This window comes from Medicago truncatula, chromosome 7, assembly GCF_003473485.1.
Source record: "Medicago truncatula cultivar Jemalong A17 chromosome 7, MtrunA17r5.0-ANR, whole genome shotgun sequence".
NCBI classification, from domain to species: domain Eukaryota; kingdom Viridiplantae; phylum Streptophyta; class Magnoliopsida; order Fabales; family Fabaceae; genus Medicago; species Medicago truncatula.
The window spans coordinates 13328187-13355397 of NC_053048.1; the positions used below are offsets into that span (position 1 = coordinate 13328187).

Genomic DNA, 27211 nt, shown 5'->3' on the forward strand with positions numbered 1-27211 from the left:
AATTTTTGCTTCTTTTTTTTGCAGTATTAAACCAAATTACAAGTCATCATAATTTTTTCATAAAAATAACTCAAAAATTTAAAGACATTGCACAACATAAAATTGCATTAGAATAAAAATACTCAAAAAGCGCAACATCTTAAATTAGCTAAAGTCTTGGCAAAAGAAAATAGCAAATGTTTAAGAGACAAATTGCAACAACCAAGTCAAAATACACCAAAATCATGTCTCATCAAATACAAAAAAGAGCCCAAAACATAACACAGAAAGAGCCCAAAACATAACAAGAAAAGAAAAATTAAATGTGTATCGGTGGAACACCGTTTGGAAACTGAACTTATTTATGACAAATTGGAATGTGTATAAGTATCAATGTGCCTTGAAAAGAAGAAAAAATTTCAGTATCAACGTTTGAAAAATTGGAATATTGATCTAATTACTCATCTACCGGGTTAAAATGGGTTTTTGGGTTTGGATCCGGTTTTACCCAGAACCCATTTTATTTTATGGGTATATCGATTTTTAAAACCACATTCACCCATTTACCCGGTCCAACCCGTTTTTTTGGTTTTTTTTTTTGTGGGTTTGATGGGGTTTTTCGGATTGACCCAACCCATGTACACCCCTAAATGGAGCAAAGATGGACACGAAGTTTCCACCACCGCTTAACAATGATTAATCTCGTGTGGGGTTCAAAAGATGACTTCTTTCCTTTCAACTGATTTTTTCCATACACATGAGAAAAAAATCGAATTTTTAACCATATGTTTAAGAGGTTCAAGTCTCTTACTATTTTTATTAATAAATTGTCGAGCGAAAAACAAATGATTTTATCAAGAAAAAAAGAAAGAAAAAGAAAAACAAATCAGTTTTTTTTTTTTGAGTTAATTATTGAAATTGACCCTGTAATATATGCGAAGTCTGAAAAATGACCCCGTAAAATAAAAAACACATATTCTAACCCCCGCGATCTGAGATTCTTATTATTTTTAACCCTCTAATATAGTTGAAGTCCGAAAAAACTACTTAAGGGTTGATTTTTTTCATACCCGTTTAAGACATTAAAATAGGACTTTACACAAAAAATTAGAATTTTTAAACTAAGGAAGAATTAATTACGAATTTTTAAAGCACCAAAAATTTTGAGTTGATTTTTTGCAGAGAGAGACATCTATAGAAATACATGAAAATGATATGCAAAATTTCGTAGCATTTTAAAAATGTTTCGATTTTTTTTATTTTTCAACCAAAACATGCAAAATTATAATTTTGTTCAGAGTAAGCGTATACTCACGGGTCAAATTTTGTTCTCTAATTTTGGAGGTATGTTTAGAATATCATAAGAACCTTCACCATGAAATTTTGGAGATTTTAAACGAGATACTAATTAATTATGAATTGTTTAAGAAATTCATAATTATGGAGAACCAAAATTCATAATAAATCCATCCTTAGTTGAAAAAAAATATAATTTTTATGTAAAAGCATGTTTTAACATCCTAGAGATGTCTGAAAAAATATCGTGAAAAAAGTCAATCTTTGGATCATTTTTTTTGAACCAAGTGTATATTATAGGGTCAAAAATAAAAAAACATCAAATTACACGATTAGAATATCTATTTTTTCATGATGACTTTACCATTTTTTCTATACACAAAAAAAAAAAATTTATTTTTTTTATTTTACAGAGTCATTTTCGAACATCGTGTATTTTTTACGATGTCAATTTAAATAATTAACCTATTTTTTTCTTTTTTTTTTCTTTATTCCTTTCTTTGGAAATTTTACCCTATAATACCCTTTCTTGTTGGGCGCAAATCGAAACCCGTGAATGAAGTGAAGTGAGCCCTGAAATTGTGAACGCGGGAAAATCAAAGCATCAAAATTTCGTCACTTCTCATTTCAAATATTCACAATTCACAATCAAAATCTGAACCGAAACACAAAACCCTAAAATGCCTCCAAAGAAGAAACCTAACAATTCATCATCATCATTTTCATCTTCAAAGAAACCCAATCCACAACCATCCAAATACGGTATTCAACACTTCTTCGATCGCCACACAACTCAACAACAAAACTCTCAGAAACTTCAATCCAACAATTCAAATGCAACATCTCAAGTTGCTGATGCTGCTTCCGATTCTCGACCACCGCCGGAAAAATCTACCGATGCTGTTAATGAGGCTGATACGTTATCTGAGGTGTCTCCAGAGATGTCGAAGACTATGTCGCGGAAACGGTTTAAATTCTCGCCTGGAATGGTAACATAGCTTTCTTTTGTTTCTTTTGATTTTGATTTTCTGTTTTTTTTGATTTTGTTGTATTGTTTTTGCTATTGAAGTTATGTTGATTAGATTTTGGATGAGTGTTCACTACATAGATTTAGGTTAATAACATTTACTAGTTAATGGGCATCTTCTATTTTCTCTAATAAGAGTTTAATGAGCATGCACTGACAGTGTAAAATAGTTTTACACTGTCATCCAACGAGCATCTTGTATTCCGCCAAATCACAGATATTTTGAGATTAATTTTATGACATCCCAAATAGATGGTTTCTTATTATATGAAAGTGTAAAACTATTTTACACTGTTAGTGCATGATACACTGTCGTGTATCGAGATAGAAGCACTCTTCAAGTGAGTGTATACTCCTTGAGAAATTAGGAAGAAGAAAGAAGAAATTTGAGAGAGAAATAGAATTTTTCTTATCATTCATCATATTAAAATTGGTTCAGTGTTACATCTTATATAGCCAATATTGGCATAACAACTTGCACAAACTTAGGAATGGGAAATAGCAGAATCGTAAATTTAGGAAAGGAAATAAACATAACCATAAAATTAGAAAAGGAGAAAACCGATTGTAATCAAGTGCACTCTACTTGCTCACAAAATCCTTCATCTAAGGAGGTCGTATCAGTGCATGCCCATAAACTCTTATTATTATAACATAATTGGAAGAAATTAAAAGAAATGCACTGTCAGTGTAAAATAGTTTACACTATTTTGCCACATCACCCCACTCTTGTATGGTTATTTTGAAATTGATTGTGTGACATGGATGTTCAATAAACTCTAATTGTAACCAGTTTATTTTTTCATGCATGCTCTTAAACTACATGATTTACTAAAATTATTGTTTTTGGGTATGTTTTGATTAGTAGTGTTGGGTCGAAATGATGTAAAATGGAATGGAATTAGCTAGTTAGATTTAAAAAATGGAATGTTTTCCCATTCTATTCCATTTCACTTAATTCTATCCTTTACCACTGATTCAAACATAACCTTAGGTATAACTTGTTAATAACATTATGGTAATGGTAAGTTCGAATCCCAGGTTAGAGAGGTTCCCACACTTAATGCCGACAGCATCTCAAATAGGATTACCTCCTGTGATCGGAACCAATGGGCAACCAAAAAATAATTATGGTAGTGGTTTTCTAAAGTAATTTATTTATCTGGAAAATCCAAATATCAGGCTCTACTTTGGGAAGTTCCTTGGATGTGTTTGGTGTCTACATTTTTATGCTAGTGATTGAGTATGTGTGGTTCTTTTGTGCATTATGTTATATTATTTAATATTTCTCTCTGCCATGTTTCTGAAATGATTACCAATATATGGACATATATTTTGTGGATAGTTCATCAAGCAGAGTCAGGATGATGGGGCCGATGAGGTTACATGGAAGATATCTCCAGTGAATGAAAGGCTTCAAGCAGTTTCAAAACGCATGCCTAAGATAATTCAAGCATTGGCTGAATCTTCGAGGGCCAACATGTTGCAAATTCGCCGCTGCTCAGAAGATAAGGCAAGATTTTAAGGATCATTTTCTTTTACTTTGATACTAGTCAGTGTCGGATAATGAGATTGTGGTATATTGATGTGTGATACAGACTTCTCTGGATAAAGGTGATAAGGCTGACGAGTTGCTTATTACATCAACTCCCAATGCATCTACAAAAGCTCCGTTGTCATTGAGTAAATTAGGCCTGAAAAAATTGAACCCTGACCGAGGTGTGGACTGTAATGGCAATCCAACTACTCTGAGCAACTCTTCAGTGGCTGTTGGAAGAAATCCCTTCAGAACACCACCATCTTTGTCTTGTCGCGAGGTGATCTATCTTATAGTTTATTGGTCCTTACAACCTTTCTATTCGAATATACTATTTGTTTGCTAAAAAGTTGTAACTCAAATGCTCCTTTTACTTGGTTGAATTGTTTTCCTAATTGTTTTCCTGTTCTTGAGAATTTGTTTTACCCTTCCAATATATCTTATAGCGAGTTTGAGTTTCTTCATTTTTATGTTTCATTTGTTGCCACAGCTTGCCAAGGATGATGAGCACAACGGACCATCTGACCAGCCTTTTTTGAGGCAGCACAAAAAGGTTAGGTCTCCCATTGATTTACGTGAGAATAATTCATTCCGATTCAGCTGAACTACTTAGAGATCCACTATATGCAATACTACATCTAATTGCAGTTACCTAGACGTTTGGGGTACAAGGACTTAAACATATTCTTTATCATATATATTACTTGATAAAGTAGAGACAGTTGGCTTTAAAGAGAGAAGAAAATTTTAGAATTAAAATTATTTAATACGAGTGAAACATAGGTCGTAGGATGGCATCCCAGGGCATAAGGTATTATCTCCTTGCTTAGGAACCTGGAAGTATGGAAAAACACTGTGATATACAAAATTGGAATGAGTTACTTTAGACTCTAGTTATTAGCGACTGTAGCAGCCACAACAGCACAATTGTGTGGTGTAGTTGCTACTTGGCTCGATGAGATCTGCCACTTTGTTGCAGTTTCAGGTAGCAGCCATAGCGTCATATATTGGCAATATAATGGTCATGTATCATGTGCACGTTTTTTTTGTATGATGTATGTGTGTCTCAGAGAATATTTTATTTTTATAGGCATTGCTTGAACTTTTAGATCAAGTCGAAGATGCAATTGGTGTTGATAATGATACAGTTTGTGATAAAACCACTCATTCCTGTAATTCACAAGATGGAATTGCTGACGGGCTACCTGTCAGAGCCAACCATCTAGTTGAAAGGACTAAATCACATATACCTAAAGAGGTTGTTAGTGTTTTCTCCGATTCTAGTTATTTGGTTTTGGAGGTATGCTTTTGGAATCAAGCTCTGTATCACTGGTTCTTTGGTGCACAAAAGAAAAATTCCGTACGCTTATTGTTATTTACATTTTTACTCCAGGTATCTGAAAAATCGCAACCTGCTGCTAAAGGCCCATACAAGGTGTAGTAATGCTCAATGTTAAAACTATTCACTGCTAATAGTATGATGAATGACATAGTTTTGATCAACTTCTTATAGGTGCTTCGTTTACTAAATGAACAAAGTGGAGAAGAGCGAGCTGTAAACTTGTGGGATGAATGGTAAGCTGGTGTGCTCTAGTATACTTGAGCTTTTATGTCTATCCTTTCCTTAATGCATTTCAATAATATGTATTGGGAAAAGAGAAATGTTTTATTATTGTCTAGTTTCTTTTGCATCTTTTTATTTGAGGCCATTCGCTAGTATCATCTATGCCAAGTCTTGCACTCAGTTCCAAGTTGTTCGTTGATCATTTGTCCAAGTCACTCTTGTCACACACAATATGCTGTCTTTTCTCAATTTCGTCTCTAATTGAAGGCTTTTAGTCATTGGTCTTAGTACACTATCAATAGTTTCTAGTAGTCCCTTCGTTCAACTTATGTCAAGGTTGAGTCAGCGGCACTGATTTCAAATTTTTTTTTTACCCGTCACACACTTAAGTTTGTTGTTTAAAGTGAATGACAACATCTGGCCTAATATTATTGCAATTTTGTTTGGATATATTTTGTGGGCATTTATTGCAGCTCTGATACTAGTTGGTTTGGTTTTCTCTTTTGACGGGTATATTAGCAACAAGCTTAAAGCTTATTCAAATTTGGTTTGAAGGGGAGTGTTCAAATCTTTTAAAATATCTTATAATATCTTCGATATTATATTAGAACATATTAAGTTATTTCCGAGGATCAGTTTATAATTTTATAGTACCTTAGAGTATCTCTTAGGATTATATCTAGCGATGACGTATTTCACATGAAATTCGCTGAGTCATTAATGCATGTTGTATTGGAATTTTTAGGTTCAGTCTAAAGGGTTTGAGACTTTGAGATCCCTGTAGCGGTTAAGTAGATGAGTTTCCAATGAGTTGATGCACTGGAGAGTGTTGGATATCTTATTAGAATTGTGTCAGTTTTATTATAATTATAGTAGTTAATTATGCAGTTATGGTTTATTATTATATTATGATTAATAATTAATTAAGTCAGTAGTGGGAGGTTAAGTTTTAAGAATAAATAGGGGAGGGATGGGAAGATTGAGGGGCATCTGAGGATTTGACCGGGAAGGGGCCATTTTGGCAATAGGGAGGTGCAGACCTTCGAAGTTCTGCAATATTATTCTGTAATCAAAGGGATTTTCCCTATTTTATTCTTCTATATCAGTTGATTTCTATTAACTGGTATCAGAGCATCGATCTTGGAACCGTTGTACCGTTATGGAAGAAATGGAGTTTCGAGTGTTTGATGGCAAAGAAGATGCATACTGGTGGCTGCTATGCATTGAGGAACATTTCAAAAAGAGAGATACACCAGATGAGGAGAAACTGACAGATGCGTTGATGTTACTCAGAGGTCGTGCTCGCCAATGGTCACACTGGTGGAATCGACGCCATCAACAGGTTAGTTGGCATATGTTCTCACTTGCATTTATTTGGCGTTTTAAACCGGAATATCGGGATATCATGCCTATGTCTGATGAAGAAGAGGAACCTGAAACTGAATTGGAGTGGTTGACGACTCAAGGTTCATTCAATATTCAACCACAAGATATTAACCAGGGCAATCCAAATCCCACCGCGATAGGAGAAGAGAAAGGTTGGGAAGATGTAGAAATGGGGAAAATAGAGAGAGATGTAGAAAATGTCCATATGCATGTCATGATTGTGGAAATGGGACAGGAGAGCAAAACAGATTTGTGCAAACTTCTTTGCAATAAAGAAATGAGTATGGGGTCAGAGATAAGGGGAACTACTGTGGGCACCACGACATCAATCATCCTGTATTTTTTGCTAAAAAATATCACCACAAACAGGGTATATGATCAAGGCATAAGTTTGCATGATTCACACAGTGCTCTGTCATTATACTTCAAGTTATGGGACCCAGGTGGACACTTATGATATCCTTCACCTTGAGGACAAGGTGAATATTTAGGGGGGGAGTATTGTTGGATATCTTATTAGAATTGTGTCAGTTTTATTATAATTATAGTAGTTAATTATGCAGTTATGGTTTATTATTATATTATGATTAATAATCAATTAAGTCAGTAGTGGGAGGTTAAGTTTTAAGAATAAATTGGGGAGGGATGGGAAGATTGAGGGGCATCTGAGGATTTGACTGGGAAGGGGCCATTTTGGCAATAGGGAGGTGCAGACCCTCGAAGTTCTGCAATATTATTCCGTAATCAAAGGGATTTTCCCTATTTTATTCTTCTATATCAGTTGATTTCTATCAGAGAGCCCGTAATATGACCATGTGGTTGTCCATGCCAAGTGTTGGAATTATAATCACATGCTATGCAACCAACTTTAGAGTGTCCTGATCGACGTAGAGGTTGTATAAAAAACCTGTAAGTGACTAATTATAGCTTGTTAATAACCTGAAAACTGAAATTTAATAACCTTAACATCCAAAACAAGCTATAATTAGTCACAAACATGAGGTATCCTAATTAATACTTCAAACTTAACGCAGCCAGAATTACACTACCACAGGCCCCTGCCCACTACCTCTAGAACCACTATCACCTCGCACAGAAGCCTTTTTTCAACAAATATTGACCATCGACAGCATGGAAACTGATTTCCAATCACACCAGAGTTTGACCCACAACTTGAAAACACTCAACCACTATCCAATTTTAATTCAAACAAAAACTGAACCTCAACCACAACAAAGAGGGTTGAGAGATGGAGTGATGCAGCCAGACAAATGAGAATAGAGGGTTGAGATAGTTGAGGAAATATGCGAAGAGGTGAACAGATAGACTCGAAAGAGATTGGTTTCTATTGTCGGAAAAGCAAAATGGCATTTTAGGGCTCAAGCAAGGTTAAAAACCTGGGTTTAGGGGAACCAAGTTGCACAAGCTGACTCATTAACTCTCTTTGAGATCTCATATTCTCATGATCTCAACAATCTTGCATGTGATCTCACATCGAACAGAAATTTTGCATTTGTTCCAACTCATATAGAGGTGCCAAGATTGTAAGATTGTGTGATGTTATGATTTAGATCGTGATCTTGACAACACTGATCAAAATTATTTTTGTTATTTTCTGTAGGTAGGTATACCACAGTAGTACTGGTCTATACTGGCTAAGGGGCTTTATAGTGGGTTGGTTTTTTCGTTTAGTACCAATACCATGGAATTAAGACACTCGACAGTGTGGTTCCAATTCACAATAATTTGTTTTTCTCTACAAGTCCTTTGCTTCTCTGGTTTTTTAGTTATTTACTTAACTTGTTATAATCATGAACACTTAACTGAATTCTTTACAATACTGTTTGGAAGATTGAGTTCTCAGTTTTGTATAGTCCGGCCCACCCCCTTTGCAATTATCTTATTTCTAGCATATCTAATTCCTTCATTTAATTATTCCAGGTCTTACAGTGTAGTCGCACCTGGAAATACTGTGAACATAATTGGTGAATTTGACGAAGGGGGCAGTTGTGATATTAATCATGATAATAATTTTTTGATTGTACACCCGGATATTCTTGTGTCTGGAACACGGGTAGTTATCTTGTACTCTCTCATCCAAATTACGTACTTCCAGATGTTACTTCAGTCTTGTCAACATATTTTTGTATTAAGAGTGATTTCTTACAGTTTCAGATTATGAAACTCTATCTTGTCAAATATTTCCTTTATAATAAGTGTTATTTATTCTAAAGTGGACATACTGCAGATTGTGTTAAACTTTATTTTTTTTCTTCACATCTACATGCTTTAAAAGTGGTGGTTTTAGCAGACATGTCAGGTGCAATTCGTATAGTCCTAGATTTGCATCTATTTATTTTCTAGTCCAACTTAGGGAACTTTGATCCTTTAGTTGATTTTAATTAGAAATGGTTATTGTGCTTCATGTTTCTGGATTTTAAGGAATTATCGAAGCAGGCTCGTGTCGGTTGGATTGTCCATGCTGAATATCGAAGTAGGCTCATTTCGGCTTGATTGTCCATGCTGAATGTCTTTGTGTGCATATCGATTTATTTTAGGTGATATATAATTAGGCATGTGTATATTCCTAATATAAAAGTATATTCCAGGTCGCTTCCAGTTTTACTTGCCCAAGGAGAACTGTCTTAGATGAAAGGCTAAAATGCAATGAGTACTCAACTGCAGCTTTATGTGGAACCTTGCTTCACCAAATTTTTCAGGTCTCTAAAATACATCATGTAACCTGTACGACAGTATATATATTTACATGTTCTCCCATTTCAATGAATCGGCATTAAACATATACTTCTTTATACACATGTGTATTTATGTATGTGTATATTATAATTATATTTGGGCTTGGTTTCTTCGTGTAGGCTGGGCTTACAAATGACAATCCTACAATAGACTTCTTGGAGTCTTACACAGAAGTGGTTTTACAAAGAAATGTTGAAAGTTTATTTGCATGTGGAGGTGTGGCATTGTGTCTTTCTCTTTATATTATCACGTATTTATATGTACACACATCTCATTGGAGTTCGGAATTTAATCAACAGTCATTCTTGGATAAAACATATTTAGTGACTGTGGACCATTTTATTGGGGAGCACTAATTTATTCTTCACGTGAACATTGCAGTAAATGAAAAGGATGTTCACAAAACCATGATTGATGCTATCCCTAGAATATACAATTGGATCATGCTGTTCAGAAATATGGAGGTGGGTCAAAATCGTTCATGCTCTGTTCTCAAACACTAATTGTTGTTATAGTTTAGAATGGCCATATTTCCTTTGTTATTGCCAAATGTAACTTTCTAGGTTAAAAGGTCATATGTTCTTTTTCACCTTTTTCTAAAATCTATATCATTTTATTAGGAAAATGCTTAAATCCCATTTTTTATTTTGAAATATTTTGACTGATGACTTGGGGTATTTTGTCAGGAAAGAGAAGATCCTAACGTTAATTTTGGAAGTGTTAATGGAATGAAGAATATTGGCATATCTGAGGCAAGCTCTAATTTGCTTTCTTGTGTATAACTGAATGATCATTCATGCATATTGTGTAAACAGAAATATAAATCTAGCAGAAGTACATTTATGACTAAGCAAGCTGCGAGTTACTTTAGATTCTAATACGTTTGAGGCTTATTTGTCCTACAAATACGCAATCTATATGCTTTTTCAGTCCGATCATTTTTTAAGATATGTTATCCTTGCAATAGTTGTGTATTTTCTCTCTTCTACTTGATATAATTTTATCTATTGTCAAATTAAAGGTTTAAGTGATTGTATTTTAGCAGAACAGTCTTTGATAGGTAAAAGCGTGAATGTAGGTATTCGATGTGTATCACTTATTTCCAGGATATGCTCATAAATGCATGTCAGATTGCCCTTGATAATAAATGTTTTGCATAAAATGCACATATATGCACTTTTAGAATCTTATGTTATTAGTAGGTAATTGATATTGAAGAAATGGCATGGGCACCAAAATATGGTTTAAAAGGGATGATTGATGCTTCGGTTAGAGTGAAGGTTCATTCTAGAAAAGATCGACCAGAGGGGAAGATCATGCCAGTAGAGTTCAAAACTGGAAAATCACCTAGTGGCCAGGCAAGATTCCGGTCCTCATTTCTAATCAACCCATAAAAATTCAGATAAGATAAATACACCAGTTTTAACATGTTTTGCTTGTTATATCTGCAGACATCAGTAGAACATAATGCCCAAGTAATTCTGTACACTCTCCTGATGTCTGAAAGGTTCAAACTATTTATTTCTTACAGAACATGTATATATACATATGCATTGAAGGATTAGTCTAAAAGATTTCTTTTATTTATGTTGTCTTGCTTATGTTAATAGGTACAAGAAGACCATTGATTCTGGTCTTCTGTATTATCTCCAAACAGATCAGACACAGGTAAGGTTTTGTTGCTTTAAATCAGTTTCTTCCTGTTAATGAAGGTAACATTGTTGAATTTTTTATGTACAAAAGGGAATTACGGTTCAAAGATCTGACTTAGTTGGGTTAATAATACGGCGTAATGAGCTTGCAAGTGAGATTCTCAAAGCATTAGTCTTGCAACAACTTCCACCAGTGTTACAGGTATGTGGTTTCCCATAATGTTAAATAATGTGCTTTTAATGACTTCATCAGAATGTCATTACAAGTCTTCATTTTCTGATTGTAGAGTACTAGCATGTGCAGAGGTTGTCGACATCTTAATGTCTGTAGCATTTATCATAAGGTACTTCTTTACCTTGTAGATAATAATTCTATTGACTGCTTTGAAAGACCACCGGTGATTGGGAATTTTTTTATTTTTTTTATTGTGGATTATCTATATATATATATATAATTTATATTTAGTAATTGCATTTATACTTCCAAAGTTAAGAATAAGATACCATGCCCTAAAAGTGTACAATTTTAATGAATTTAACCATTGTCCAGTATCTCTTATTGCACTCTGTTCCTTCCCATTATGATTATTGGAAGTAATATCTGTGTAATCCTTTGTAATCTAGCACTGGCTGGTCTTGATCACACATATGCCTAGCACTATTTGGAATATGTATTAGAGTAGTGAAGATGTTAAAAGACGTGAAACTATATTGTCATATGGAGCATGTCATAATGTTATTACTTAATTTAAGTAAGAATGTTGTCTAGGTAATATGTTTTCTCATATGTTCATGGTACCTTAACAATAAAATGCATAGGCACATGGTGGAAGCGTCGAGAACAATGGATTGGGAGATATTTTTGATTCCAATACTAATCACTTAAGATCATCTCATTCTAAGTTCCTCTGCCATTGGGATCATTTGATTGACTTGGAAGCGAAAGGGACTGAGGTGAAAATTTTAAAATCTTTTGTTTGCCTTTTGTCCTCTAAGATTTATTCTTATTTGTCATATTATAAAAATTCCTTCTTTTTCCAATTTCTTATTTCCTTGAATATTTCAGTTCATAAAGAAAGACGTGTGGCGTTCATATAATTTGAGGAGTCGCAGCGCCGGTGGTGTTTCTTCTATTGTTATTGATGCTTCACAAGGAATACCTTATTCAACATCTCACGAAGATAATCGTTTCATTTATCGTTTTGTACCACAAGATAATTCTTATCCCTCTATAGTTTCTGATGATGATCCTTCTAGTGCCTCTTTGAAAAATGATTTGGATCTCACACTGAGAAGTGGTGACTATGTGGTATGAGTAATGGTTGTCTTTTGCATTATTTAATCATCGATTATTTAACTTCTTAATTAGTAACTTATGTTTATTTACTTTTTAGATATTGAGTAATGAATCGAGCCATCAAACTATTGCAAAAGGGGTGATTTCAGATATTAGTCACAATCATATATCTGTGAGTCTTATAATTATTTCTTTTTTGTTTGTTTTCTGCTTTTTACCTAAAATTACCATTTTACTTCTTATTATCTTGACAAGCACATGTAGCCAAAGACAACGTAGCATAATCCTTGGTTCAACAATTTTTTCTTCCTGAGTTGATCAGTTCTTGTTATCACTTTTTAAAATTCTCGTAGGTTTCCTTTTCCAAGCTCTTGAGAATTCCTGGGAGGTCTTCCACGGAACATGATCTCCTTCAGCAGGTTTGGAGAATCGACAAGGATGAAGCTGTGACTTCATTTGCAATTATGAGGTGCTTTTTGGTCTACTGCTTTTTACAAACTTTGATTTGCTAGGTGTGACAAATTAGATGTTATAATTATTTGTTTGTCATTTTATTTGAAGGTTTAATCTTGTACAACTTTTTCTACAAGATGATCAAAGTGGTCATCTCCGGAGGATGATTGTTGACCTTGAGGTAAATAACTTGCTATTTATGAATGCATTCCCCTCTCCCAAGATCACCATGTTTACTAAATTCTGATTTCTCCTTTTCTCTGTCCTCCTGATGGCATGCTTCCTATAGGCTCCTAGATTTGACGGTAGCTCTATAGTTAGCCATGATCCAGCAATATCTTACGTTTGGTCTGAGCAGAGTTTGAATGATGATCAACGTAGAGCAATTCTCAAGGTTTCTGATGAAGTTGAAATTTCAGGAATTCATTTCATTAATTTATTCAAGTTGCTTTAGTTTGTCATCAATAAAATAATATCTCTTGGTGTTCCGCTTTGTTGCTGATTGTCAGATACTTGTGGCAAAAGATTATGCACTTATATTAGGGATGCCTGGAACGGGAAAGACATCCACCATGGTCCATGCTGTGAAAGCCTTATTGATTAGAGGGACATCCATTTTACTAACAGCCTATACAAATTCTGCTGTTGATAATTTACTAATCAAGTTAAAAGCACAGGTATCCATGCATGCGTATTATAACATCTTCATTTATTGCATCTTATCATTAAATATGCCTGCTTGTTGCATGTAAAGCATGCAGGGTATTTTCTTAAATTGATCATTGTCTATCTATGAAGCACAGACTCAGACACTGACAACTTACAACACACAAACACATTGACATTGCTAATGTCAAAAGCATAGGACACTAAAACAGATAGATAAATATATATTAATTTATTTATTGTAATTATTTTAATTAATAAAATATGAACATTATTTATAAAAATTTAAATTGTGAACTGAAATCAAGCAATCTGCTTCATTACAAAATTCTAAAACAAGGTATGATAGTTTTTAACTTCATTCTTCTATCTACCACCGAAAAGCTAAAAATGATGTAATCAAATTTAATGTCTTACACATTCATTGCTAATCACTTAATCAACACATCTAAAACAATAGAGAGTTGTCACAAGAAACATTGTTCTTTGTCCTTTATTATAGTTTCCATAAAGCATCTTTTTCTTTTCTATTTCATCTTCTGAGATTGTTCTGCTGGTGTTCCCAAGAAACTAAGTTGACCTAAGTCTTTGGTTTGGAATTGCATCTATAAGTGTTGCGTAAGGTTCTTAATGTTCTTTTTTTTGGATTAATGTTTTCTTGATCATCACCTTTAATGATAATATCATCAACATGCACCACACGCTAAATATGTTGATTTTGGTGAGCATCCTCTTTCTCAGACGCAGAAATACCAGTAGCCTTAGTGAGGTGTTCAGGAAGCTTGGCCGTCAAATACCATAAATCCATGCATTACGATAATCCAAAAAATTCTTTCCATTTAATTTCTTGGAGGTAATGGTGTGGGAACTAAAAAACACAAAGGGGATTCAGCTCTTTTTCTTACTGTGTTTCTGTTGATATTTGTCAGAAAATATCAGAGTACTTAATTTTCTTTTCTGTTGTATGGCCTTCTATAGTCCAATGACTATAATATAACGTGGTTTTATATTTCTTAAATTATAACTTTACACTTCATTAAATGTTATTGCAATATAAATGGATCCAGGGCATTGATTTTGTACGTGTTGGAAGACATGAAGCAGTACATGAAGAGGTTAGAGGGCACTGCCTCTCAGGTTTGCCAATTTTTAACTAGTACTCTTCCTTTTAATTCGTCATAATTTTTGAATAAAAATCTTTTGACAGAAGTATCTATCACAGAAACAAACGTAAAGAGTGTTGAAGATATCAAAATAAGGTTAGAACAAGTCAAAGTTGTTGCAGTTACTTGTTTGGGCATTTCCAGTCCCCTGCTTGCCAATAGGAGATTTGATGTATGCATTATGGATGAAGCTGGGCAGACCACTCTGCCGGTATGTTTCTTTTTTAGCTCATAAATTTTCAAGGCATATGTGACATCAATGACATGTATATGTACCGATAGGAAGGTTGTAATTTGTAGCAGCGTTGAAAAATTGATTGTATTAGTGGCAAAATTATCTCTTTGCTGCTGAAATAAACTGACACAAAATGAAAGCATGTATTTGGAATGAAAAGAGACGAATGGCAATGCAGCCTCTATGATGGCTTGCCACCTTTTATCCAAAGACCCTTAATTGAACTTGGTGTTAGCCATGGTGAATGACAGATTATGGCAGCCAGCCAGAAACCCGCCATATAAACATAGTGTTGCACCCTATAGATGAAACATGGCGGATATAATAGGTGTGCAGCCTATGGAGATGGCGGATATAATCTAGAAACAAACATGCAGGGTCTGGTGTGAGTTTTATTTTTTTGAAAGCGGATCTTGTGTGAGTTGAATAGTTTAGAATGGTCAACTTATATTTTGCAATGAGGTTGTGCAAATATATATATACAAAAGAGGAACTGACAATAAAGAGGAACTGAAATTCTAAGGGGATGCAAAGAAGCCAGCAAAGAAACCACAATGAAGGCGGAAAGAACAAAAAGAAACCGCAAAGACGGTGGCTAGGGTTTATGCCGAAGTAAGGCCCTCAAAATCGGGAGCTCTGATACCATCATAGAATATAGGTTGGGCCTAACTCAACCCTTACTAAACCGGCTTGTTAGGTGAGGACTACCCCCACTTATAAAGTCGTATTCAGGCCTTATCTCATCTAATGGGGGGCTCTTGATACAACCCCTTATGCCCAGGAATGACATCTGGAGCGTGACCCATGTGACCTGATATCAGATGGTCCAACAAATATTGGACAGACTGATACCTGGTGGAAAATACTATCTGATATATTTCAAATTCTTGAATAAACTACATGCACTAATTTGTTTAAATGCTCTATTCTAAATTCAATGGGCTGGATTAATGAGCTGAACATAATTATTATTAATAACTGCAAATATACATTATTGATGACAACTTATAATGCAAATTTTTCCACTGTAGGTGTCCTTGGGCCCTCTAAGATTTGCTTCAACGTTTGTTCTTGTGGGGGATCATTATCAACTGCCACCACTTGTCCATGTATGCGCCCTTAGTCTTGCAGTATCAACACTTTCGTGTACAAAATTCATTGATAACACTGAATTGTGAAATTTTTTATCTGAACATTCTTAGAGTACAGAGGCCCGAGAGAATGGCATGGGGATGAGTTTATTTTGTAGGCTTTCAGAAGCTCATCCACAGGCAATTTCAGCTTTACAGAGTCAGGTCTGTTGTAGCTACTACATATTTGCATTACAAGCTATGGTTTTGTCATTTTTCCTTCCTTTTCTCTCTACATCAGTTACTAAGTAAAATGTATACAGTACCGTATGTGTCAGGGTATTATGGACTTGTCAAATGCCTTGATATATGGTGACAGACTGAGGTGTGGTACATCTGAGATAGCTAATGCCAAACTTGAGTTTTCTGGCTTAAACTGCAGTTTGCCTTGGCTAGAAAATGTAAGGATATTATCTTCCATATTTGCATTATCTTATTTGTGTGGAATTTGTATTTATTGCGTAATTTGTTTCGTTTAGTGGAGCTTCTACCCAATTTCGATGCAATCAATTTTGATTTGTTTTTTCTGTATAACTTTTTATGTCTATGTATAGCTTAATATCTTAATGTCATTCTTTTGTTAGTTCTATTCCCTCGTTTTATTTTACTTAATAATGGATGTGTACTTGTTACAGTGTTTGACTCCGATGACCAATGAGAAATTAAGAGAACAGTTTACATTACAACTTTTGAGAAGTTAGATAAAGTGATCATTCTGAAACTGAAACTGTTTTCTGAATTTTAAAGCGATCTGAATTTGTTACACTTAAATTTTTAGAAAATGGCTGAAATTGGTTCTAAATATCTTGAGTTACTCTCAATATGTTCATTTATACTACTAATATGTATCTAACCAAAGATAAGGATACAAACAATCTCTAATCTAATATAATCTATCATATTATGTTAGAACAAAATATCTACAATGATAGTATCATCACATGATATTTCAAATTTAAATATCTCAACTCTGTCTCTCAATGGCGTATGCATCTTACTTGTCACATAGATAAGATATTCTTGGTCCTATAAGCAATTTGGTGAAGATATCTTGCAACAGGTCATTGGCATTCACAAACAATGTATTTATGATCTCCCTAGGTTGAACTTCATGAATAAACTAACAATTAGTCCCCGCTCACAAAGTCTTTATTTTTCCTTTTCATTATAACAATTATCAAGGATATACAAACCACACAAGGTTAACTTTCCATCAAAACTCCAACTACATCAAGGGAAATCATTAAGAAAAGTGACAGTATCTATATACTCATTTTAGATCACAAATCAACTTGAAATGTGGACATAAAATTCGCCAATATTAATTCTAAACATAAACATTGGATAGTTTTGGTCAATATTAATGTAAAATCATATGTTCCTAGAGTTTAATCTTATTCCTCATTGTTCACAAATGCAGGTTTTGAATCCCAGAAGGCCAGTGATATTTATAGATACTGGTTTGTATATCATCCTATTTTCATCATTTATCCTAAAGGACATTGAAAATGGGATCACTAATATGAATATTTCTTTGCCACTCAGATATGCTGCCTGCCTTAGAGGAAAGGGATCACAAAATTGTAAATAACCCTATTGAAGCTCACATAATCGCTGAGGTATGTCATTTGTATTTGCAATACAACACATTTTCTTGTTGGAAGAATATCAAACCTTGGACCATGGATATTGATTCTCAACATATTTCCGTTGAGATTGTTGGATACTGCGAAGGATTATTGTCTTCTGTAAACATCCAACCCTTAGGATTGAATTGATGATTCTGACTAGCCAAAATTTCAATACTATAGAGTATTAACCATGGTTATCAATATATTTTATAATACAGACGAGTCGTTCTAATGAATCATAACTTGAACTTAGTGGAGCCAGCCACATTTTTGTCCAATTTTGTATAGCCAACCAATTTTTTGTCTAACTTTGTATAGCCAGACATGTCTCTTTGGTTATTTTATTTATGACTTCAATCTTGAACTGAGGTTCAAATATGATATATTTTTGTTATTTCACATGTTTTTACAAAACAATGCCATTTCATTCCTGGATCATTGTCTATCAGAGAGATTCTGAACAATCATTACATTTATTGATGATGAAAATGAATTCTTGATGCAAGACAAAGTCTTTATATCTATATTTACAGACTGAGCCAACACTAACAAAATTAAAACAGAATGGATCTACTAGCCATTGTGATGCTGAATCATTTTGATAAATCATTGTAATACATAATAATAAATCATTGTGATACTTACAATTTTAAGGATGGGGTTGTATGCAAAAACATGTAATAGCTGATATATTAGTATTAGTGTCTCTTCGTCAATGGCCTAATGTTTTTTGTTTTTATCAAATGCTTTCTTAATTCTTCCATGTTTGGTTATTATACCTTGAGATGAGATAATATTGGTCGATATAAAACTTGTTTCATTACTTTTTTGATCTTAATTCATCAATGCACCTGATTATTTTGGGACCAAAGTCATCCCATGTAATTATGTTGCTGCCATCTGTTACTAGAAACAGTCCCAATCCCAAAGGGGAACAGTTCTCATTCATTTTATAATGCAGGTTGCAAAGGAATTGGTAAAAAATGGAATTGGAGGAGAGAACATTGGCATTATTACTCCCTATAATTCACAGGCAAACCTCATACGACATGCTACTTGCATAACATCCTTAGAGATACATACCATTGACAAATACCAGGTAAGGCTGGAGCAAAAATTAGAAGGGTTTAGTATCTTTCTAATCCTTAGAACTATGCTTTTTTTAATTCCTGTTTAAAAAAATTTCATTTCAAGAGACTAATTGATTAAAAATGTCATAAATTGTCGAGTGTTTAGCATTTCACTAATATTGAAGGCATGCCTTAGTTTTTATGCCTTGTTGTTTTACCTCATTTACAATTTGTTATTTAGAGAACATGATACAACGAGAAAGATCCTCATAAATTTGTCATCTGTTTGTCCAGGGTAGAGATAAAGACTGCATATTAGTATCTTTTGTACGTTCTTGTGAGAACCCAACAAGCTGTGTCGCTTCTCTGCTGGGAGACTGGCACAGGATAAATGTGGCTCTTACTCGTGCTAAGGTAATTTTGTTATGCTCAAACTCTTCCTACTTTTCACTCATATAACTTTCACATAAGTAATTGGTATGCATGCTTCGTGATTACAGAGAAAGTTGATAATGGTGGGGTCTCGTAAAACTCTATTGAAGGTTCCATTACTGAAGCTTCTGATAAAGAAAGTTGAGGAGCAATCTGGAATTTTAAATGTATCTAAGAAGGATATCTATAGTAAAGGAGAGCTGATTAGATGCTCTCAAATTTCATGTTCAGAACAAACATTAGATGTTCCTAAATGATGAGTCAAAATTCTTTTCCCCATTTTGAGAGGGGCTTGCGCAATATTATATACCAGATGTAAATATGTAATGTATGAGTGTGTGTTTTGGGACTAATTTAGAAATGAAATTCTGTATAGTGTTTTAGTACACTCCAAAAGAAAGCTATTTTCGGTTATTTAATTAAGAAAAATGACCTGGAGTCAAATACACATGTCTAAAAGTCTATCTTTAGTCAATACATATGTATAATTCTCTCATACAAATTTCCTTTTAAGGTAGCAAATTTGAGCATGAACCTATGGAAGCTGCAATTTCTTTTGAATGAAATCCTATATCATTTATCTCTCCTCGAGAAGACTCCATTTTCTTTTGTAAAAATTTCATTATTAATATTAAAAAAAATATAAAAGAATGAAAAATTTCTCCCAACAAATTCCACTATGTATGTTTTTTCCCATTTATTAATTAAAACAATAATAATATAAGTGTTATATGCTTTCGAATTTTTTTTAAAAAAACACTAATTCGTTCAATCGTTCATGCTCTGCGTTGTGAAAATGAATTAGCTTCACTCAAATTTATTATCAAATAAATTAGAGAAAGTTTTTGACAAAAAAATATATAAAGCATAAGAGAAGCAAACATATTAAATTTGAAATCCAAATATTTTACTTGTAAATAAGACATTGAAAAATGAAAATGCAACATATCCTGTTATATCAATACATGACATAAAAATGACAAATGTGTCAAATATGCTAGTAACTAAATCCCAATACAAGATTACAAAATTCTATACTAATGTCATAATCTAGGACTTCAAGATCCTCATTAGAGACCAAAACAATATGTAGAGATTACCTGCAAAACAAAAAACATGAAAAGAATTAGAATGGATGATAAAAAGTTATAATTATCAATCAAACTATAAAGTTATCAAGTTTAACATGAAAACAATTAGAATGATCATAGGTGGGTTCTAATCTGGCATATATGTGATAGACAAACACTACCAATCAAAGTATAAATTGAACAAAATTTGGTATCAATTTAACTATCCATTGCATTATGCCTACAACTAAACTGACCTGCTGATATTATACCATCACAGACACAAACTATACTCATGAAAATTCATTTCAAACTCAGAAAAGATTAGTAAACTGGCCTACTACTTCATATGATTTTACATTTGACATTCTTTTAGGCTACTTTTACTATAACCTTTGTGCATTATTAACTAGACAAGTGTATACCGGGGATACCTCAAGGATGAATCTGCACCAATACATATGTAGAAAACACTACCTTCTACCGTATGATTGTCTTCCATGGAAAGAACACATTCTGATATCTTGATATCCTCCAAACGGCAAACCACGGCTTGCATCCTATGTGAACATTGTTGTAAGGGTTAGTCAATCAACCGATGATGATATGCCATCATGAGATGGCATCTATCTTTATTTCCTGTTACTGTCACGCATAAGAATGAAGATGGACTACACTTTCAATTTAGTTTTTTATTAAAGTCAGACGTTGTTAACTTCATATTGTTGTTGAAGCTACAGTCTTCTGTTTTTTCTAGTCCGACATATTACATATTCAGTCCGTTAATATGAGCCCTGTTAGCGTTTTGTAAGTCTGTTAATATTCAGTTAATTAGACTGGTCAAAAATAGAATAATAATCATAATAATACCATGGTCGACCCTTAAGGAAGTTAGTTGGTAAAGGCCCAATTTAGTCTGTAGCAAGTTAGTTTTGGTAGTTGGATGTCTAAAGCAAATTAGTGCTTATTAGAGGTCAAATTCTGCAACTTTATAAATATTTTTTTGTATGAAGTTCTATTTAACGACTCTTGTCTACTGATCTGTTTTATTGCGAACGCAGCCAAGGAATTCAGTATAGAAAGCTATACGATTGTTTTAGCTTCTGAATTAAATGGTCAGTAAAGTATGATCATATCAGTCAGTCGCTTAATCATGTGCTCATCCTGTACTGTTTTACATCTCCGTCTCTTTTCTTACCCGTTTTAGCTGCAGCTCTCAGCTTCTTTTCCTACAATGTTTAAGTATATAATCAAACAAGTGCTCAGGAAGTGCGTATAAAGAACAGCTGAACCTATATGTTTACTTATATAATGAGAGACTAGTCAGACAGAAGCGCAATAGTTTCGTACAAAAAAGGAGAACACTACCTTCTAGATTGCGGCACTAATGGTGTTTGTTGAAATATGATCATAAAGTAGACTAAAAATTTGGCATATATAATGTTCACTGTAAATTGTTGATACAGTTTTTTATGGTTTAAAAACTGAACCTTTTCCAAATAGTTTCTGTATTAGTACATAATCATTTTCCCTCCTTAATCCTTAGTGTCATGTTATCAGAAAAATATTCCTTTATTTCTTAAAAGATTTTGTCGAAAACTTTCTGTTGAAATAGTCAGCTTTCTGTTGAAAACTTTAATAAAACACTAAATTGAAAGTGTAGTCCGTCGTTCTTGTCATTTTTGAACAAAACACAACACAAAGAGTTTCATATGTTACATGTTACATCGTTAGGGGTGCAATCGTTGGTCTTCAAATTTTTCAAGTAGAGACAATGCTTCATTAAACAAAAACTAAAACAAAAAAACCTTTTTACAAAGCCTATCAATCATCATAGTATACATCCTTACATCAAAATGATAATTGTTGATTAGAAGTATCATAGTATACATGTCTCGCTGAGTTCTCTAGTCTTTGATCTTTCTCAATTATGCAACCGCCTTTGTCCACATGATCGCTTTTGCACAAAGCATCTAACAAAAGAACCGTAAGTGATAACGTCATCTGGTTGATCTCTATCGTGCATCTCATCCATAGATCACAAACATCATAGAATCTCTCTGATTTGCAAAGTCCATCAATAAGTGAATTGTATGTTACAATATTAGGAGTTGGATTTCATTTATTTGCAGAGAATCACATATTTACCCACCAATTTATTCTTACACAATCCATTAATTATGATATTGTAGCTTTGAACATCAGGAGGCACTCCCCACCGGGCAATAGAGTTGAATACATATGTGGCCTTAATCACGTCTTCAACCAAAGAATTATAAATCACCAACATCTGGTTCCACACTTTGTCATATCATAACAGCTAAAACATACTTAGGTCCTTTCATATCTCTTTCCTTACATAAACCATTGATTAATTCATTGAAGGTATAAACATCAGGGTTGATGTTTTTCAAAACCATTTCGGTGAACAAACTAATGGCTTGTTTCAATTGACCCGCAATACAAAAGCCATATATTAGTGTAGTATGAGTGACAACATTATGTAAAATATTCTTGACAACCATTTCAGAATATAAATGGTTCAAACAATTAAAAAAATTTAAATGTAGGAAATAAAAATATAATATATGTCAGATTCCTGAGAGGTCATTTGGTTGAAAGATAAATATTTTAACCTTGAGAAACTCAGTTCGAGACTTGGCAGTGTGATAAAACTTTGATTAAAAATCCAAAAAAATATAATAATATATATTTTTGAAAACAATTTTAAAATTCCAAAAACCCAAATTAAATTATTTTTATTGGGCCCAGCTCAACGTTGCCTTGGTTATTCTCATTCTCTCCCTTGCGCCCAAAAATCAATTCCTCATGCTTCAATTTGTTTGCATCTTCTCTCCTGTTCAGTAACTCTCTCTTCCACTCTCAGCTGCATCATCTTCTTCAAAGTTCAAACCCACTCTAAGCAAAGGTAAGCCAATTCCTTCTCTAATTTCTCCAATTCCTTCTATAAGCATTTCAGAATTCCAAATTTTGTTAGGGTTTAAAAATTGGGGATAGTGAATTAACTTTCAATTTTTAATTTAATTTCTGCATTCTCACTTTACATTTTAAAATACTAATTGATTACAAGTTTTTCAATATTTTTACTATATTTGTTTTTTAACCATTTTAATTGTAATTGTGTTGCATCTAACAATGTTATTTCTTATTTTTAGTTTAATTTGCATCGTACTTTCTTTCAAATGTCGGACACCGACACTAGTGATTACATTGAATTATATAGTTTTCTCAAAATTTTATCGGTTACGAAGGTGTCAGTGTTGTGTACGTTGTCTGTGTCTATGTCAGTGCTTCATAGGTATTGTTTGTTGAATTTTGCAGAAACTCATTTATTTAACTGCATTCTGTTGTTTACTTATTTTGTTTTGTTGCAGGACAGGCTTTATTTGTTGCTCGAGATGAAAATGTATGTCACTGCCATTCTTGTCAAATTTGTTGCACAAATGTTTCATATTTATCTGTCTGTCTCTCTTTCATGAGTTATTATTGATGTTTAATGTTCTTTTTCATAGCTTGGAGGAAAATGCCGGTGCACTAACAAATTTTGAGGTCCTCGATTTCTTACGAGCTAAAGGAGCTTCGAGAGATCCATCAAGGGTTCTTGCCAAAGTAGCAATGTCTGAGTACAAGGTTTGTTATTCTGATGAGACAACAAATCTCTCTTCGATTCGTGATTTTAGTTTTTTGCCAATAGATAGTAATAATTTTTGTGTTTTATTGGTGGATTACTGTGTTGCATCTTTTACAGGTTTACGATTACTTGGTTAAAACTCCCGCTGGTTCTCAAACAAGGGAAAGCGTCAAGGAGTATTTCACAGTTATTAAACAGCATGATCTGTCAGAGGCGGAGGTTTTGAACGTGTTAAACATCAGACCAGCTTCTGAAGTTGAAATATATCACGTAAGTATCACAACTATGTTCTTCTCATTTATTTTATGTCTGAGTAATCTGTTAGATGCTGCACTAGCTCTGCATTTTCTTAGTCTGTGTCCACATTTTTTGCAATATGTTTTTTCTGTTATCTGTGTTTAGCTCTAAATGTCGGGTTCAAATCTTTTTTGTTAACTGGTTACTAGCAACTCAAGTTTTTTTCTCTCAAAAAAAAAAAAGTAACTCAAGTTTTTTGAATTTTGACATGAATAAGTATCAGGTTATAATGTAATTTATATTTTTAGTTAAACGTCAACACCAATGAAAGCCTTTTCCTATTAGATAGGAAAATGCTCACCAATCAAACTCTAGAGTATTCATGTTTCCTTATTATCTAAAAAATATCGTCTAAACCAAGTTGCTTGGGCTCCCGTGGCAAGGAGCTCCTTTCAAGGACGTACCCGGGGAATACCGGGTTCTATTCCCAGGGGGAACAACACTTGGCCAGTGCGCATGCCTCTACGCATGAGCCGGATTAGTCGCTCACCTTTGGTGGGTCGGAAACCGGTGCAAAAGCCAAAAAAAAAAAATATATATCGTGTAGCAGTGAACTAATACATAATAATTAGTAATATATAAGAAACTGTTATAATCTGCAAGGACGTAGCGGCCGCGCCACCCGCTATAGCGGAAAAAATCAGCCCACCGCTACTAGCCGCGACGGAGCGTGTCGTATGTGAATAGCGGTCAAAGCGGCCCGCTATTCGGCAGTGAGGGGCGGATTCAATGCTGCCAAAGCGGCCACTACACACACACCATGCAAAAAGATGGTTTTGCCCATTACTTTAAACCATTTTAAGGGTGGTTTTGTAATTTTTGAAACGTTAACTTCATGAATTATGAATACTTCATGAATTTTAAGTATTGTTTAAGGTATTTTAGTATTTCTTTTTGAACAATATGGTATTTTAGTATTAAATATATTAGTGTCCACGCCACAAATATATTATGATCTTCATTGTACATTTTTTGTATCTTTTCTTTCAATCGATCTCATTCTACACCAATAATGATATTATGCAGTATTTTTTGCCCAATTAATATTGGTATCTTACAACCTTTGAGCGATTCGACCTTCTTATTTTCATTGTAGAATGACATAGGCTCATTATCATACTTGTTATATGTTTTTGTAAAATGCACATTTGGGGTAATTGCTGGCTTGTTGTTTTGTCTTGGAAATGCGTATGGATTTCAGGACCATCAAGTTTGCGTGTGTCATGTTAAATACTGATTATGAAAAAAACGTTGTGCATGACTTGTTAAGCCTAGAAGTTAGTGTGTTGTGCTGTGTTTGATTCTGGACACCAATTTCTCCCATTCTAGTTAAGGGTAAAGTATTGATTTGTCGGACTAACTATATGCATTTGAATGTCATGTATGTACCCTTGTATAATTATGATAAGTTTGTTAACTTTTAATTATTACGCAGATCATAGAAGATTGTGAGGAGCGTTTTCCAGATGAAGAGGTAACTGAAATAGTAGAGAAGGTGGAAAACACATTGCCAGCACCGCCAGACAAAGCGACACCAGAAGAAATCACCAAGGGCGATGAAGAAACAGAAACACAGAAACATGATGAGATTAGTCAAGACCAAACTGAAGATGGAGAACAAATGGACACAAGTTGAGAACTGATTGTAACCTCGATAAGTTATGAGTAGCACTAAAGGATGTCACGAAGTTTATTAGGCAAAATTTTGAGTCTGTGAAAATGATTTTTATGTGAATCTAGGGTAAGTCTGGTGGCTGTGTTAGACTTTGCTTCTACAGGAAACTTTTGGCATGCAAATGATGGCTTTGCTTACTCTATAAACAAAGCTTGTTAGATTTTCTTAAAAAATTTTAACCATTGTATTTTTTCTTGTCCAAAATTATATTTCATACCTTATGTTCTGGTGATGGTTGTTTTGAGTTTTCTTTGTTGCGATGATAAAGAATACCGACATTGTCGCAATTGTGCTGTGAAGTGTACGAGTTTCTGTGATAGAACACGAGAAAATTCAAATGGAAATAAGTGATTCTGTTACTTAGACAACAAAAATAATCAGGAGATAAATCACAATTGAGGTCTTTTCTAAACAAACATAATGTCTCACTCCAGTAACTCTCCCTCTATAACTAATAGTCTTCCCCCCTCCTAAGAATCTTCTTATCTCAATATATATTTCTTAGATAGAGTACGGTTCAGTCGCCTTTTTTGTTCGAAAAAAGACTTCAAACATTACTTTTTAATTTATATTTTTTTCACGAAAACTAAAATACATCTAATTACCTTTATGTGACTTTTGAAATCATGTTTTCACATTTCTTTTTTATTTTAAGGTGAATCTGTTTAAAATTGGGTTTTATTTATTTTTTTCTTCAGAAAATTCAAAATAAATATTTTAACATGATTTCAATTGCCCAAAAAGGTTGGTAGATGTGTTTTAATATTTCCTTAAAAAATACTTAAGTGTTTTTTGAAGGATAACATGACCGAGCTTAATCTCCAAAAAAAAAAAAAAGACCGAGCTGAATCGTAAGCGTCTTAACCTTAGCCACTCCTTTTTTAAAATAGCAATATTACAACAATTTTAATACACTAGAGTACTCTAATTATTACAAAAGTTAATGATTAAGAAAATATTTCTCTTTTGTTGAATCTCACATTCCACAAAAAAGTAAGAAAAATGATGTTTCTCTGTCATATAATGAAGAGTATAGAGCATTGGTTCAAGTCACCTGTGAACCCCAATGCCAGTATTCATACTCCTTTTGTGATAACTAATCAGCTCAATGCATAGTTGCCAATCTATTTTTCACGAAAGGACTAAACATATATAGATGAATTATCATATCATTAGAGAAAATATTTAAGCTCACATTTCTGAAAATTAGGCAGCATGCATTTATACCAAGCCTCTTCGTTT

At 33.7% G+C, this 27211-nt stretch overlaps 2 protein-coding genes across 6 annotated transcripts; both read left to right on the top strand.

Moving 5' to 3' along the window:
* The first annotated feature begins 1836 nt into the window (after positions 1-1836).
* LOC25498012 (DNA replication ATP-dependent helicase/nuclease JHS1) lies at positions 1837-19663 on the top strand. Of its 4 annotated transcripts, none has more exons than XM_013592747.3 (34): positions 1837-2264; positions 3648-3815; positions 3901-4119; positions 4330-4392; positions 4930-5139; positions 5233-5274; positions 5353-5414; positions 8731-8863; positions 9399-9509; positions 9666-9762; positions 9928-10010; positions 10233-10298; positions 10749-10904; positions 10998-11053; positions 11157-11214; positions 11290-11400; positions 11486-11542; positions 12018-12152; positions 12265-12507; positions 12593-12667; positions 12849-12964; positions 13057-13129; positions 13238-13342; positions 13458-13625; positions 14682-14751; positions 14837-14988; positions 16044-16121; positions 16215-16307; positions 16406-16543; positions 17563-17602; positions 17688-17761; positions 18735-18872; positions 19138-19257; positions 19344-19663. In XM_013592747.3, exons 1-34 carry the CDS (start codon positions 1956-1958, stop codon positions 19530-19532), a joined length of 4008 nt encoding a protein of 1335 aa, XP_013448201.1. In that variant the 5' UTR covers positions 1837-1955; the 3' UTR covers positions 19533-19663. The 4 variants fall into 4 exon arrangements, 2 of the variants coding, with proteins under 2 accessions (XP_013448201.1, XP_024627209.1); XM_024771441.2 differs by having other exon boundaries at positions 16421-16543; XR_003007232.2 differs by lacking the exons at positions 17563-17602; positions 17688-17761; positions 18735-18872; positions 19138-19257; positions 19344-19663 and having other exon boundaries at positions 16222-16307.
* Positions 19664-23118: 3455 nt separating this feature from the next.
* Positions 23119-26202, top strand: LOC25498014 (DNA-directed RNA polymerase III subunit rpc9). Of its 2 annotated transcripts, none has more exons than XM_013592749.3 (5): positions 23119-23274; positions 23746-23772; positions 23879-23996; positions 24115-24267; positions 25730-26202. In XM_013592749.3, the coding sequence occupies exons 2-5, from the start codon at positions 23765-23767 to the stop codon at positions 25928-25930; spliced, it is 480 nt and encodes a 159-aa protein (XP_013448203.2). In that variant the 5' UTR covers positions 23119-23274; positions 23746-23764; the 3' UTR covers positions 25931-26202. The 2 variants fall into 2 exon arrangements, with proteins under 2 accessions (XP_013448203.2, XP_024625504.2); XM_024769736.2 differs by having other exon boundaries at positions 23135-23274; positions 23741-23772.
* The last annotated feature ends 1009 nt before the right edge of the window (positions 26203-27211 follow it).

Excerpts from the sequence above, each read along its gene's own strand:
- LOC25498014 (XM_013592749.3), top strand. Across the intron at positions 23,997-24,114 it reads TAGCAATGTCTGAGTACAAG|GTTTACGATTACTTGGTTAA; the intron begins GTTTGTTATTCT and ends CATCTTTTACAG. Across the intron at positions 24,268-25,729 it reads CTGAAGTTGAAATATATCAC|ATCATAGAAGATTGTGAGGA; the intron begins GTAAGTATCACA and ends ATTATTACGCAG.
- LOC25498012 (XM_013592747.3), top strand. The coding sequence starts at position 1,956 with ATGCCTCCAAAGAAGAAACCTAACAATTCATCATCATCATTTTCATCT. Across the intron at positions 5,415-8,730 it reads GTAAACTTGTGGGATGAATG|GTCTTACAGTGTAGTCGCAC; the intron begins GTAAGCTGGTGT and ends TAATTATTCCAG. Across the intron at positions 17,762-18,734 it reads AAGCTCACATAATCGCTGAG|GTTGCAAAGGAATTGGTAAA; the intron begins GTATGTCATTTG and ends TTTATAATGCAG.